The sequence below is a fragment of the Vombatus ursinus genome, unplaced genomic scaffold, assembly GCF_900497805.2.
Source record: "Vombatus ursinus unplaced genomic scaffold, bare-nosed wombat genome assembly UNPS02012082.1, whole genome shotgun sequence".
Taxonomy (NCBI): Eukaryota; Metazoa; Chordata; class Mammalia; order Diprotodontia; family Vombatidae; genus Vombatus; species Vombatus ursinus.
Genome location: NW_020951860.1, coordinates 1,205,880 through 1,221,358, shown reverse-complemented (window position 1 = coordinate 1,221,358; position 15,479 = coordinate 1,205,880). Strand labels below are relative to the sequence as shown.

The following is a 15,479-nucleotide window of genomic DNA, read 5'->3' as shown; positions in this document are numbered from 1 at the left end:
TGTCCTGCCTGATTTCGGCTCTGCTGGAGGGCACACTGAAGATTATTCGAAGAGGCAAGTATTAGGGAAGAGGGAGAGAAGAGTCACTGTCTCATATTCACTCTTATCAGATCTCACATTTGCAACTGCAGGATAAATAAAAGCTATGTAAAGTACAAAGATGTGATTCCAAGCCACCAGGCTGTCAAGATACCCAAAAGCTAGGTAAGGGCCAAGTCTAATGGCCTTTGCTTCCTTGTCATGGGCACCCATAAATGCATGCAACCTTCCTGCTGCATGAAAATAGATGTCAAAAGGCAACATCTGGAGCTATCCAGAAAAAGGACCCTTCTAATCAGGTACTGGTCTTGAGCCAAGTGTAAGACTGATGTAGGGAATGAAACCCACAAGCACTGCTGAGAAAGATCAGAGATGACCTTTCAGTGAAGCTTCTGAGGAAGGAATCATGCTTCGTAGTGCTGTGGCAACATAGGGAGAATAATAAAGGGGCTCTTTGCCCTAGGAAAGAATATATGCCCTAAGCTGACTGGTTGCATGAACCACGTGAAGGGAAGGGTGGCATTTTCTTGAAGTGCAGGGAACCCGAACAGAAACGAGTAGGATTTGGGGAACTTTCTCTCAAAGGGCAAATGTAAGATAGGGCCAGAGTGGGAGTCACATGCACTGAGTATGAGTGGACATGGTAATATGGAAATTCAAGAGGTCACATGCATGAGGGTTGACATATATAAAGGGAAAATATTTGAAGGGGCCCTGGTCAGTAAATAAGGCAAGCACAACACAGATAAAGTTCAGTTAGAGGTAAGGGAACCATCAAAAGTCAAAATATTTTAACAGGGAAGCTTGAAGAGTCTTATTTGCATTAAGAAATTCCTTATTTACATATGCTGGGTATGATACTTCTTCATTAATTATGATGGCTATAACCTCCTGTAACCAAGAGATCTCTTTTTACAGAAGGTTAATTTCATCTTTCACTCTGAATCTACATTGGGATCTAGAATACTGGCTTGTGTCACGGGGAAGAACCATGCACAAAGTAATTCCCTTTGAATTGGCTGCTAAAAACCAGCTGTCACATACAGTCCCAATTCTGACTACTGGGGACTAATAAGATTCACTCCAGACCATGTAGATTTTTTTTTTCTGTTGTGATGAATTCCAACCAATTTGTTGTTGGAGATAATGCAAGTCTTCAGATTTGTGGTGTTCCCTCTGTGCTGGGGTCTAATCCTGGGCGGTAGGGGAAGCAAGGGTACTCTTAATCTCATTAATCTGTCTTTCCCCATTATCTGAGTATCTTCTTACCAAATCCTAATAACTATAATCTCTCCTGTGACTCCAATTAAAACCTCCCACTTCTCTATTCCTGATCTTTAAACCTAAACAGAACTAGCAGTGGAATAAATAACTAAATCTACAAATAACCTCACTCACTTAAGTCAAACCCTACAGGGTCAACTATATTCTGCCTCCCCACTGTGGCAGATATCTTTCTCCACACATCCATCAGGTACAGCTGATTTTCCTGTGCAATTCACTGCTATTGCTGATTCATGATTTGCCTCAGGGATAGGCTCAGATGGGGGCTGGCAAGTCTTGACAGTCTATAACTTGAGGTGAGTTTTCAATCTTAATGATTAAATTACCTGCTAGCACTTAGACATATCAATAAACACATCATAAAAGGGGACAGAGAGACAAACAGATGCAAGACTGAAGTCAGATTTAGGGAGATACGACTTCAGGGTTTGGAAAATTAATGGATAAACAGCATTACAATCAAAGACCAAAAATAACAAAAAAGATAATTACTACAGAGCTGGTTGCAAGGACAGACTTTTTTCACCATCTTCCCTGAAGCACAAAGAAAGAGCAATGTGTTAAAGAAATATCAGTGCAAAATATTTAGTATTGGCAAATAGCATTAAAAGGCCCAGCAAGAGAAACCAGGAGTAGAGAAAGGGCAGCAGGACCCAGGAATCCTTGATGTCCAGAGGGGCATACAGCAAACCCTTACCAGCTTTAGGGTTATAAAACTAGTATCTGGAAATCAAGACAGAAACCTATGTATTACTGACTGTCCCAAATCAAATTAATCCACCCCAGAGAGGCTTCTCTCGAGTGGCTATCTGGTGGACTTGGTAACCTTGGTTAAGGAGAAGGTACACTGTTTGGGGACAGAAAGATGGGAATATATCAAGGCCTCACTGCTTAAGGATCAAATACCCAAAGCAGAGAGTTTTCCCCACTGATCCAGTCCCACTCTGTTTCTCCTGCTGAGTAGTTGAAATGTAGGCAAGTAAATGTATTAGCAATCAAGAATCTGCAAAGCCTTTCACAGCAGCCTTACTATCCCAGTTTCATTATTAATTCACTTTAACTTGCTTCCTCCCACCCTCACAATTACAATCTTTAGGATTATGCTAGAAGGGAAGGTTAGAGGATTCTGGGAAACCAGCAATCTATGTATCAAGCCAAGCCGTGCTTTCAGTAAGCTATCTATTCTTAGAGGATAAAAAAGATGCAAACATCCCATGCACTACCTAGCTAATCCCCACCTTTCCTATAACCTTAACTTCCTTGCCTCTTGGTACCTGCTCACTAGGAGTTATTTCATGCACAATAAATCTTCAACTGACTTAGGCCCACTCCTTTATCTTCCAAGGGAAGTGCTAAGAATGGAATGTATTTAAAATGATTCCAAAATAACAGAAATGGACCCTCCCCGGGATTTTATGACATACTGGGATATGTGAATCTTTTCCATATTTCCCTCCAAACTACCCAGCTTTAGGTCTTTATGCTTCTCTATTTATGGACAGAAACAAATTATGTGGGTACTGAGTGGCCAAGCATACTATCTCCTGGCTTGGTTGGTTAAGAAATGTGGTGTAAAAGAAAAGCACTTGACTTGGAGTTAGGAGAAATCTGGTTCAAATTCTACCACTTACAAGTGAATACTATGTGTCAATGGGCAAATCATTTAACCTCTGTGGATCCTCAGTTTCCCTTACTAATAAAATACAAGTAATACCTGTAGACCTAATCTCACAAAGATTTTTCGAGGATCAAGTTAAACATAAAAGAGTGCTTTGTAAACCTTAAAGCACTATATTAATATCAACCTTGTCCAATGAAATTGCTGCTCTGAAACCCTAAATCAAAGTATTTTATCAAAGTACTATTAAAATATTCTATCCCCAAAGTCAAATAACTTTGGAATCACCATCTGTTGTAGAAGGAGGCATCTAGTGAACCCCTTAACATAGCTATCATCCTATTGCTAAATTAAAGGGAAAAAAAAGGGTTGGGGAGTAGGAGGACACAGGCTACAAGATGCAAAGTAATGAAGTTAAATGGATATAGGGGAAGGATGCAGGGGAATGAAGTTAAATGTGATGCATGAAGGTGAATCAAAGCACTTCCCTTACATACCCTGTCATTACAGAGAACAGAGGAGCAGTTAACACTTCCATCCAGGAGGGTCTGTCAACCTTTGAAGCACACTCATAAGCATTATGTTGGCAGCCTCAGCACATGCATTTAAAAACACCCCAATAACCACATCAGAAGTTTGAGGTCTTGAGAGACAAGACCTTTCCTTATCTCTTGAGTTTACTTATAAGGAACAGCCAGAAAATATCAAAAAGCATCTTATAAGACAATTCTCAATTACTGTAACATATTTGCCATTGTGAGTAAAGATGAGCTCCCTTTCTTTGTTAGGAGGTCAGTCTTCAACTAATGAAATGCTTTTAGTAAAGCAGCTGTAACAAATAATTGTATATACTGGTTTCCCTTAGAAAAGAGTCTTATAATTAGAATATCTATGAATTATTGAATTTGGGGTGTAAAGTAAAGCAGTTACCTGGAGGACTATGAAAGAATTAAATAGGATCCAGGAGCTATATGCAAAGGAGGTTTTTATGTTTCTTGGAGGTTCTATATATATAGTATCTAATACTCTATGGTTATTTAATCTGAACTGAAATTAAGGCCTATTATGAGTTCTTCAATATGGTATGAAACAAGACAGAATAAATGGGAAAAACTACATCATGTTTCTATGATAGATTTAACCTAATTATGTCTGTATGTGCTGCCAGAACTTTTCTATCTTTCTGGAACCTTTAATACCAAGGCCACAGAGCTTGAAGTTAGTCTCTAAGGTCCAAGGTTCATTGCCTCAAGACAGCCTATGTGTTCTGTTGGAACAGTCCTCTATATATCAGCTAAATTTAATATAAAGAAATCCTTCAGCATCCAGATAAGTTAATCTCCAAGTTCAAAGTAATACGATCTACTTCTAGAGAACTGTATTTCATATGAACAAATGGACCCAAACTTCTGAGTGTAATAATAATAGTTCAGCCAAGCCACTGAGTACATGGGATACAAAGAGACAAATGAGAATGAGCTGCATGAAATATCAAATCCAAGCAGCAGAAAAACAAAAATAAGGAAGGAGTAAAGGTGTTACACACAAAGAGCCAAGCAGGGCGTACTCAGAAATCGGGTCCTCCTGCCACCAGGTTTGAACGTCACCCGCTCAGATGCACAGTTAAACTTCGCACAGCCTGTGAGAAGGTGGGGAAAAAGAGGGAAGAACAGAGAAAGAAAGAGAAACACAGAACACAACTACAAGATGTTAGGAACTTGAGGTTGGAGTGGTGAAAGGTACTAAGATGGCACAAAGGAGAACAAGCTTCAGGAGAAGGGCAGCCAGGTAGAATAAGAACCAGGAATTCCATTCCCTCCACTTGTAAAAATCCAGAGCTCTTCACTTCACTGGAATAACGCTAATTTACTTTGCTCCTTTAGAAAAGAGTACATTCACCTTGATAAGATTTGGTACTCAGTTCAAAGGTTTCTTTCAATTCTCCTGAAAATGTTCTTAGAGAAGAAGGGGTGTGGTGATCCTTGCTTCTGAGTTCTCTGGAAGCAAGTCTATTATCTATCTTTTGTCCCTTTCTTCCTCCTTAGACACCCCACAACTGAATTTCTTATCTTTTACTTCTATTATTAGTGGAGACCCTTTTGATGGGAATGTTTTGTCTAGTAAAACAACATCATTACAGCAAAGTTGGCTATGGACAGAGATTTATGAGATTGTTCAAATACTGAACAGCTCCTTCGACATGCTTCCCCTACCCCAGTAGAGAAAACAATCTGCCCTGACCAGGCTATGTATCATCTTCCAGGAAACTATGTTTTATTCCCTTAGTGACTACAGCATTTAGGGGGATGACCACTTTCCCAGTCTTCTTTCTGGTATGTCTTCAAGGATTAAGTCCTGGGCCCCCAAACCCTCACTTGCTTGCAGTGATATCTCCTCACAAAGGTCTTAGACGTGTGGCCTTGCCTGACGAGGCTCTTTGAACAGATGGTAGCAACAAGCCTAACTCACATGCTGACCTCTCTCTCTCTGTAATAAGTCTACCTCATCATCTCTCCATCACCTCAAACTGTCCTAAGACTAAAGACTCCTGAGCAGGTAGTACATAGACTGTGTACTGGCCAGCTGGTCTTTTGCTTTCAGGTTCCTCAGTCCAAACTGTGACCCTGAAGTCTTCTGGAGCATTTGGTCCATCACCAAGGCTATGGCAATTCCTCCACCTTAGTGCTGTCAGAAGATGGTGGTTGCCATCTGATTTCTTACCTTGGCCTGGAGCAGAAAGGCTTGGTACTGAAATGGCACCATCACTGGTAAAAGCTGAATAGAGGTTCTCGCTGGAGGGAGATGGTTTAAGGGGCTGTAACAGTTGATTCTGCCCAGTCTCTGGGATGCTGCCAGGAGGTTGGAGTGTCTGCTGGGGGTGCAAGACTGAAGTTGCACTCTGAGCAGACAGGTTGCCTGTGAAAAGACAGAGTGGCATCAGGAAAACAAGGGGAAGTTTCTTAGTAGTTCAGTCTTCCTACTGCACTCCATAGACACTGAGTAGGTAGGCTACAAAAAGACAAATGAAAATGGACTGCATGAAATTTTACACCTAGCAGCAGAAACAAAAACAAGAAATCTTGTGTTTTGATCAGAGGGTGGGATATCAGGGAGAAATAGGGATGGGAGAAGATATAGAACAAGAAAGAACCAAGGTTTTGTTGACTGAAAGAAAAGCCAGGAGTGAAATCAGAAGTAACTCCCGCCCTTCCCCCAAGGCTGACATTAAGTCAGAAGGTCCCCTTCATAAAACTGCCTAAGAAGGCTTTTAAGACAGTTTGCCCAGAGTGGTTCACATGTCTAAGTCAAGTAAGAAAGGGCAGCAGCTGCAGGACAAGGGGAACATGTGGTTTTCCAACTGATAACCCTGACTGAACAGGTTTTGAAAAGAAGATTATGTTTTTCCCTATTGAGAAAGACAATGAAATATGAGACAATTAGATTTCCAAGGTAGGCTCTGCCTAGCTCTCCTACTAAGGCAGGTATATGCCAGGTCAGATGTAAAAATGTGTGGCAAAAGGTGTGAGTGGCCATTGAATGCAGAGAGTGTTTGGCACCCATTTTCTTGGCAGATGTCACACAAGTGCTGGGTCCAGTATCCTGGAAGTGAGCTCTTTTTCTCATCCCTGGATATTCATCTCCTGTTCAACAAGCTTCTCAAGCATGAGTTGGTTTACTTGGAGTGCAGGTAAGGTTAGAAAAATACTTCAGTAATGCCATCTGATATCAGTAAGTGCTGTGAGCTGACCCTGTGATATTGAGGAAAGGGGTTAGAGCTATCCTAACAGTTTTCAACACTGCCACAACACACTAGACCTCTAGGGCAGAATGTCTCTGAGGAAGGTAGAAAAGAAACAGAATTGTTTTTATTAGCATGATCCTTTAAAACTAGATAATGCTCTTAGGAATTTTACTAAGATTAGCTCTCACTACAGGAAATCATCATGAACATTGTTGAGATGAACAAGTTAGGTCACCAATGGCCATTCCCAGAGCACGCACAACCAACCATCACACTTAATGTAAAGCAAAAACTATCCAGCAGGAAAATAGCTATGCTACTAAATGGCTTGGTATGCATTGTTTTATGATACATATTTTGTTATTATTCATATGAGGTATTTTAATATATGTTATATTAACTTCTACACACATACCTAACATGTAAATATTAATAAAGTCCATTCTCAAGATATGCTTTTGACTTATTTCCTTTGAATAATGTCATCAGTAGGTCACTTCGAATGAATAAAATCCCCAAAAGAGTTATATAACTTATATACCTACCCAAAGTAGTCTTCTGTGACATGTCAATCAAATACCCATCTCATGAATCATATGGGAGTTTCTGCTCAACACTTATTCAATGAAAAGAGAGACATTTTTTTTAAACCCCCACTGAACAAAGGGTTTGGGTAAACATGAGTAACACTTCAGTTGGTGGCAAAGCTGAGGACTGCTCTCAAGCAGACTTTTCAATGGAGACTGTAAAGTGGTTTCAATGTGAATTATGCTAAAAAGGCCATTCACTAAGACCACTTCCAAGAGTAAAATGAAGGCAGGGAAGAGGGAGCTGAGAATAAGATGTAAAAGTTAGCTTTAGAAAATTAGCCTCTGAAAATCAGCAAAAATGTTGAAGTGATAGATCCATTTCTATAGCTTAACAGCTTCCATACTGGAAAAAAGGGAAGAACTAAAAGGAAACTAAAGGAAAAAACGAAGGTAAAGGACATTTTTACCCTGTTCCATGGCTCCTTACCTGAAAGTTGGGGGCTCTTATTTCCTAAAGAACTACTTCGGCTAGACTTGCTGCCTTTGCTTTTAGTGGGTCGTCTTCTTCTCCCTGAGAGTGGAGCAGCTGGGGGAATGATGACTGCAGGGGGAACTTTGCCCAATTTGGTATACAGAGATTCAATTTCATGTTTCTGGCGACTCTGTAAGTCCTGGATCTCTTTAAGGTGCCTAAGAGTAAAGGTCAGACTCAACATCAAACTCCCAAATATAAAAATTTCAAATAAAAAACCAAATATAACAACTTCAATTTGACAACAAATTTCAATTTCATTAATGTTTGTGAATCTAGGCCCTTACATTGTTCCTGAATGTAAATACTGAACTTGTTCTCAAAACTTAAGTACTTACCTTTTCCCTATTTCCACTATAATGAAAACTCCAATTTTTCTTCCCTATCTCCTCCCACCTTCATTTAAAATTCTTTAAGTTTCCAGCAAGACAAGAAGAAATGTGTTTTTTTCCTGATTCCTGAGACCAAAGAGGGCAAATAGAGGCCAATTACTACCTAGAAAGCCTTCGCTATAGACATTCACCCAACAGAGGGTAATTTTAGAGTGTCTGATAAAGCATTTGAGTTACAGTCAGGATGACCTGAATTGAAATCCTGCCTTAGGTACTTCCTACTTATGTGATCCTGAGTCTCTGTTAATTAGCCTCTACCCGCCTCATTTTCCTCAACTGAAAAATGGGGACAAAAATAGCACCTATCTCCCAAGTTGTTGTAAGGATCACATGAAATAATATTTGTAAAGCACTTTGCCACCTTAACCTTAAAAGCCAGCTATTATTATACAGGCAGCTAGGTGGCATATAGGATAGAGTGCTGGGCCTGGCAGCAGGAAGACCTGAGTTCAAATCTAGCCTCAGACACTTACTTATTAGTGTTATGACACCGAACAAGTCACTTAACCTGTCTGCCTCACTTTCTTCAACTAAAATGGGGAACTATCTCCCAGGGTGATCGTGAGGATCACACAAGAGTTTTGTGTTGTAAAACACTCAGTATAATGCTTGGTTACGTAGCCATGACTTAAAATAAATGCTTCTGTACCCTTTTTACAGTGTCTAAGGCAGGGTGGTGGTAGTTAAAACAAGTATATATAATAAAAGTTCAAAGTAACAGTATTTATAATCTCAAAAAAGTATACGTGTGAAAAGGAGTGGTGTAGATACTTGTGAATAAGACAGAGTTTAATGAAAAGTCCTTAGACAACTTTCCATATTTTAAATATTATGTGTGTATGTACATATATATAAATATAAATAAATAAAATAAATGTTTTTTCTCTCATATGCATAAATCCTTATCTTTTGATAGAAAGAGATTCCCTACGCTTATGGTACTGTAGAAAGAGCTGTAGATTTGTAATCTGAAATTTTAATCTTGAATTTCTACCTGCTACTTCTTATATGACCTCGACTAGTCACTAAATCTCTTTGGGGCTCCAAAATTTAGATTAGATTATTTCTAAAGTCCTTCCCAGTTCTAAGCCTCTGATTCTATATCTATATGAAAGCATAAGGGAAGAAAAGTCTTACTTTTCTCGTAATCGACGTAGTTCTGACTTCAAGTCCTCATCTTCAATGTCTGACTCATTGTCACTGCTCATGTAAGAGGAGTTGAATGAATTACTAAGGCTCTGGCTAAGGCTCTGGATGGGAAGGCTGCCTTTTGAGCCCAAATGGTGAGTAGAATGTGGGCTACCTGAACCATCATCCATATTTCTACTTAGGAAGGCAGCTTCCAGGTCACAAGACGGCCCGTTAAGATGGCTTGGCTCTGACAGTTCAGGCATTTCTTTCTTTGGTGCTACAGTAGAAGGAACAGCCTGTTCAGAATCCAATAAAGGGTGTGCCACAGGTGGCTCTCTCTCTATCACAGTGGTGACCTTGTCTTCAGTTCTTGACACAGAGAATCGGCCAACTTTGTCTGTCGTAGGTGTCACCTGAAAACGGCCAACTGTGGTGGGCTGCTCAACTTCTGGCTTTGTCTGTGTAGCAGAAGTTTTCTGAGAAGGAACACCATCAACCACATCTGAGGAGGTGCCACATAGAGCTGTGGCAATTCCACCAGGCTCCTGCTTCACCAGAGTGTTTTCTGGGCTGCTACTTGACAACACTGAAGACTCTGAAGTGCTTGATTCAAAATGTACAGACTTTACTTCTTCTGACTTACTTTTGCTCTCCTTCAAGGAATCATCTACTGCAACTGATACCTGGTAGTTTAAAAAAAAAAAAAAAGGCTAACTTTTAGGATAGACTAAAAAACAAAAAACAAACCAAAGCTGCATAACCTACATGGTAGGAAATTCCATTTCCCTGTCAACTGTATCCACTCCCTTCATTTTGGGAAAAGGAAGCGTTAAATCTCCTCCTTCCATACTTCTAATCTAACCCCTCCCCTTACTACCTGAAGTGTTTTGTTTTTTTTTAAATGAAGAAATACCCAGAGCAGCAAGGCAATTTTAAGATAAGATTTAAGATAAAACCTTTTAGAAACTCAACTAAATTCATTAATAACTTATTAAACACCTACTAGTATAATGCACTGTACTAGATACTGGGAATGCGAGAGAAGTGATTCTTTAGAAATTAAACAAACAAACAAACAAACCAAAAAACCACAAACCTGTTAGTCATTGTACTACCCTGGTAGATCCTCAAGAATATTACTGATCACTGGCATTGAGCTAACTCTGGGTTCTTGAAGATTAAGATTATGCCAGAGAAGCTTCCACATCAATTTATTCAAGTTTATAACTGGCAATCATATCATTTACACAACCAATGAGACGAAAGACTAAGTTCCTGAAAAGAATGTCTTACCTGAAACCGGCCCATCTTAAGGACACTGGCCTCTGAGCTGGTCATTATGGTCTTATCGTCTATGCTCTGAGCTGCTGAAGGAAGTAGAGAAATAAAGATGACAAAGAAGTTTATCTTTTTAATCATATCTAAGAGGATGAATCTAAACAGTTTAATTTTATGCAATGCTGTATTCTTAAGTTAGGTGCTCAAAAACTAGTTAAATATAGGACAGGCTTAAAGTTGGTTGAATTCCAAGAACGTGATCATTTCTGGGCACCAATCACAGTGATCATTTTGTTGGAGACAGCTATTAATGTTACTCTGATTATTCTTTTAGTTTTGTTAACTCCAATTTCCAATTGCATAAGCTTTTTCTGAAAATACTAATCTACTCCCAGTCTCATTGGAGGATCAAGGACCTAAATAGGAGTTGTGCTGTGCCCAAGGTGCTATACTGTACCTCTCTGAGCTGGAACTACCACCGGCACTGCCCCGGCAACTGATGTTGGAGCCACAACTGATGTGGGCTGCAAGACAAAATTTAAAGGAAAAAAAAAAAGTTCAGTTTTTTGGCTGTTTCGTGCTACAGTTTACTAAAGTCAAATACTTTGGAATATAGTCCAACTTTTATCCCAATTTAGAAGATACATTATTAACCTTGAGGAACAGCCAAGTTTTGTCATTACAGATGGCGAGATGACTTTTAAAAACTTCTAATCCCGTAGATTCAGTCTACTAACTATAATCAGTACCTTCTTTTTTTGCTTTTGTAGGAAGACAACAATTATATATAATGGAGGATCCAAATGTACCAGAAAACCCTATTGTGCCATTAAATCAACCTAGAAAGCTAATGGATCTTTTCTATTAAATTATCTAAATATAATTTTTAAGAGAAGTAGTGAGCTTTTAAAGCTTTTTTTTTGGGGGGGGGGGTGGCAATGGGGTTAAGTGACTTGAACAAAGGTCACACAGCTAGTGAGTGTCAAGTGTCTGAGGTCACATTTGAACTTAGGTCCTCCTGACTCCAGGGCCAATGCTCTATCCACTGTGCCACCTAGCTACCCCTTAAAGGTCTTTTACGACACATTTTTTCCTTAGTCTATTTCAGAAAGTACCTCAGACATTCAAAGGGAAGTATTATCCTTTAGGACCTTTTTATCTCCTCCAAATGTAAATAAATAGAAGTCAAAACTTCAATTTTAGATGTCATATATGTACACACACACACACACACACACACACACACACACACACTAAACGATGATACCCCTGACATTCAAATAGTTTCAGAGAAACTAGATGGGTCCAACGATTACTCTCAAACCTGAGCTCTTCTTTTAGAATTAGCTGGTGAAAAACACAGCTCAGCTGAGTAAATAGTACAATTAAACATAGATTTCCATCCATTTACCCCATCATCATGACCATGTATCATACTTATATATAGTTACACTCTGCCAAAATCTTAAGAGTATTTCTACCTGTTCGAATTACATTTCTGGGAGCATAGTATCCTGGGAGGGAAGGAGACAGGCTACTTTGGAGCTCTTTGAACTTACAGCAACTGAAGATGTGAGTGGGACAGTCTCTGGACTAAGGGCTCTTCTTAACTGAGCATCAAGATCTTCTAGAGGTTGCTGAGACTGAAGCAAAAATACCCACTAATAAGAATGTCTTAGGCACATTAGCAAAATCAACAGCTAATTTATAAGGCCTATTTACTTTGAAAGACTGACACAACTGCTTTATGATCTAGATTTAATACAAGTTTTAGAAATGAGATGCAACATTTACTTATTCACGGAAATGAAAATAAAGATTTGATCTTCATGTTGTAAGGCTATTTCCAAATTCATTAAATTTCTATCACTTTTTCAATAAATCTGCACCCAGAAGACAGATTTTGTATTCTTCCCTCTCTAGGAAGCTTTATGAAATATACACAGAACTGTAGTTACCTATCTTTATCACATCTTACCTATTTCCATTTACTTTTTCCTTCAGTTTTATAAAACCCCCAACTACAGGGTGAATGTATTGTCATTTACACATTATTTTTGAAAAACGATATTTTGATACTTAAAAAAAAAAATTGCTGTCATCTGCCAGTATCACTCCCCCTCTCTCATAAGTACAGTTTAAGCAAAAACAAAACAAAAAACAAAACAACAATCCGTACACAATTATCATGTCTGAGAACTTATGTCTATGCAGAGCACTTCTCTTCTGAGGAGGAAATTCCTTATGACGTATCCATCTTCTACGGTTGAATATTAATGACACATTATTCAGGAGATCATAATCAAGGAATCGAAGTACAAACAAGCACTACTTCCCCACAAACAAGAAGCTCTATTTACCAACCTGCTTTCATCTATAATATCTGGTTAAACAAAGTTTTAACTCTTTCCCCTTTCTGTTAGAAAATAAATGAGTTTTTTATATCAGTGCTAAAGACCTGCAAATATGAAACCTGGCTTCAAAATCTGGTTTTTACTTTTACTAGCTATGTAATCTTACAAACTCTGAGCAACAGTTTTCCAGTATTTTAGGTGAAGGTAACATCTGTGCTACTCAAAACTCACAATGTGGCTGTGAGGGGAAAGCACTATATAAATGTGAGCTATTACTACCACTGTCACCACAGAGGACTTACTTCAAAAAGACTGGAGCAGGCTGGGGATTCTAACTCTTAGATATAATAATTCAACACAACTGAAAACAGAAATGTATCACAAGACAAGGCAGTATTCAAATTATAAATGCCAAATTTATGACTGAATGGGTAAGCTGAAAGAATTCCTTAGGAATTTTCCTCTTCTTTCTCTTGGAAACTTTTCCTACTTGGGACTCCTACTACTCTTCTTTACCTTGCCGCTTAGTTCTACCACCTTTCAAATACTGATATAGAGTCTCAATTCTTGTTCAACCCTATCACCAAAGAGGAATAGATGGAACAAAGAGAAAATCTTGTACCTATCTTTCCTCACTCTTTCTTCCCACTCTTAATTCTCCAACCCCTACACTCTATACCTTCAAATCCTTTTCTCAGTTCGTTAACCACCACGTCTCTCAGCCCCTATACCCCTGGTCCTAATTGCCCTCAGCTTTCTGCCTTACTCTGTTCTTCCCCTCTCCAAGAGTCCCCAGCTCTTGTTCCTAAGTATCCTTCCTCTATCCTCAACTGGTAAATACTCCTGGAGTTCCAAACTGAGTCTTTTTAAGACTTGGAACACATTTTTATTAAATTTGGTGATGGCTGGAAATTGTAGATTTTCTCTTATTTTATCGTTCAACATTTCACAAGTACACTCATCATAAAATCAGAATTAGAGCAACATGTTTACTAAATTCAAAAACCTTCAACTACATATAATTGATGTATGAAATAAAGCTTACATGTCATCATCTTAGAAGTAAAATACTAATTTAATTTGAATAATTACAAACTTGCTTATTCATAAATACTGCTGAAGGTAAGGTTGGTATTTTTAAGAAAGTCATACCTGACTGGACAGATACACATAATTTTGCCATTACTTCCTTTGTATCACAGGACGGTATATCAAATTAGAAGTTTCTATATGACCTACTGGAAATATGCAGCAATATCCTAAATATATTTTTGAATTTAAATAACCCTTTAATAATATCATTAAATAGTTTCAGGTTCTTTCTAGTAATGCCAGCCCTGAAAGCTTTGCAGCACTGCTGTCCTACAACAGGTGTCAGCAAACTATGTAGGAGCTACGAATGGTTTTTACATTTAAAAATAAAGGTTTATCGTATATAAAAATAGTTCTTGACTTTCAGACCATACAAGAACAGGGAGAAGGGCTGAATTTGGTCTGTTAAGATTGCCAACTGCTGTTCTAGAGAATAAACACTATAGAACTTTGAAGAAATCATGTTTTGGAAATTATCAAAAACTTCTCAAACAGTGAATATCCTTAACTTTGGTTGTGTGGAGGAAGATAATTTTGCTAGTAAAACTTTGGGCTTTGAGAAATAATTTTTCAGAATAGACTCAAAACTACATTGAAATAAATATCTCAGAGTCATCCTCCTAGTTAGGGTCTCTAATACCCTAAATAGAAGAACTATACACCTTCTCAGTTTAGATGGGATCTGGACCACTAGGCTCAAGCACTATTCCAAAAACCTTCAGTGGAAGGGGATTACTCAGTCAAGAAAGAAAGAAAAATACCCAGTCAAGACAGAAGCTAATATCATGCAATGAAGAATTTAACCAAGCATTCTGAAAGACAAAAAGCAAGAGAAACAGAAAGAATTCTGCCAAGTCATGGAGCACCTGTGTTAGTGAAGGTCCTGGAAAAGGCAGCAGCTGCTCACTGGGTGGGGTACTAGACGGAAGTTCAGTACCTACTGGCAGCACCTAAGGACAATGAATGGAAATTTTAATGTATCAAACTAAAAGAAGGCTCAGAGGAGGTTACAACTACTGCATATTAAGGAATAACACACCTAATTTACATGAGTTGACACAAGAAACAAACAAAACAAAAATCAAAAAAAGCCTGAGACTTGCCAGAAACTATGTAATGTATTGTAAATTGTTCATCAGAGGAAAGATCCACTGGGGAATAATGTAGTTATTATACATCTGGTAAATTACTTTATGGCTTTAGTTCTAGTTATGAACAAAGAACTTTTTTTACTTTTATTGTGGAAAGTCCAAAAAGTAAAAGAGTGATATATAGTAGAAGGATTCCTCCTATGGAAGAGGACAAATGACCAGCATCTAATCCAGGAGTGCTGAGATCAGCTGTCAACTCTACTCAGCTGATCTTAAACCACTTATCTTGAAGTTTAACATTGTCATGTTTTGTTAAGACAAATAGAGGACTTTTAAGACAGGTAAACTCCTCTGCTTAGTTCTACACTAGCGGAGACCTAATTTGACAATGCGAAA

The 15,479-nt window shown here is 38.5% G+C and overlaps 1 protein-coding gene across 9 annotated transcripts in view; it reads right to left on the bottom strand.

Annotated features, from left to right (window-relative positions):
* Nucleotides 1–15,479, bottom strand: part of WNK1 (WNK lysine deficient protein kinase 1) — a 160,698-nt gene that overhangs the window by 4,600 nt on the left and 140,619 nt on the right. For 6 of the 9 annotated variants that reach the window (XM_027857300.1, XM_027857291.1, XM_027857296.1 and 3 more), the window contains 7 exons: nucleotides 14,859–14,942; nucleotides 12,106–12,189; nucleotides 11,004–11,070; nucleotides 10,562–10,635; nucleotides 9,275–9,951; nucleotides 7,701–7,903; nucleotides 5,663–5,857 (listed from right to left, as the gene is read on the bottom strand). In XM_027857300.1, coding sequence (XP_027713101.1) covers nucleotides 5,663–5,857; nucleotides 7,701–7,903; nucleotides 9,275–9,951; nucleotides 10,562–10,635; nucleotides 11,004–11,070; nucleotides 12,106–12,189; nucleotides 14,859–14,942 — 1,384 coding nt within the window. The remainder of the gene's footprint in view (nucleotides 1–5,662; nucleotides 5,858–7,700; nucleotides 7,904–9,274; nucleotides 9,952–10,561; nucleotides 10,636–11,003; nucleotides 11,071–12,105; nucleotides 12,190–14,858; nucleotides 14,943–15,479) is intronic. The other 3 variants (XM_027857293.1, XM_027857294.1, XM_027857295.1) reach the window with 3 other exon arrangements.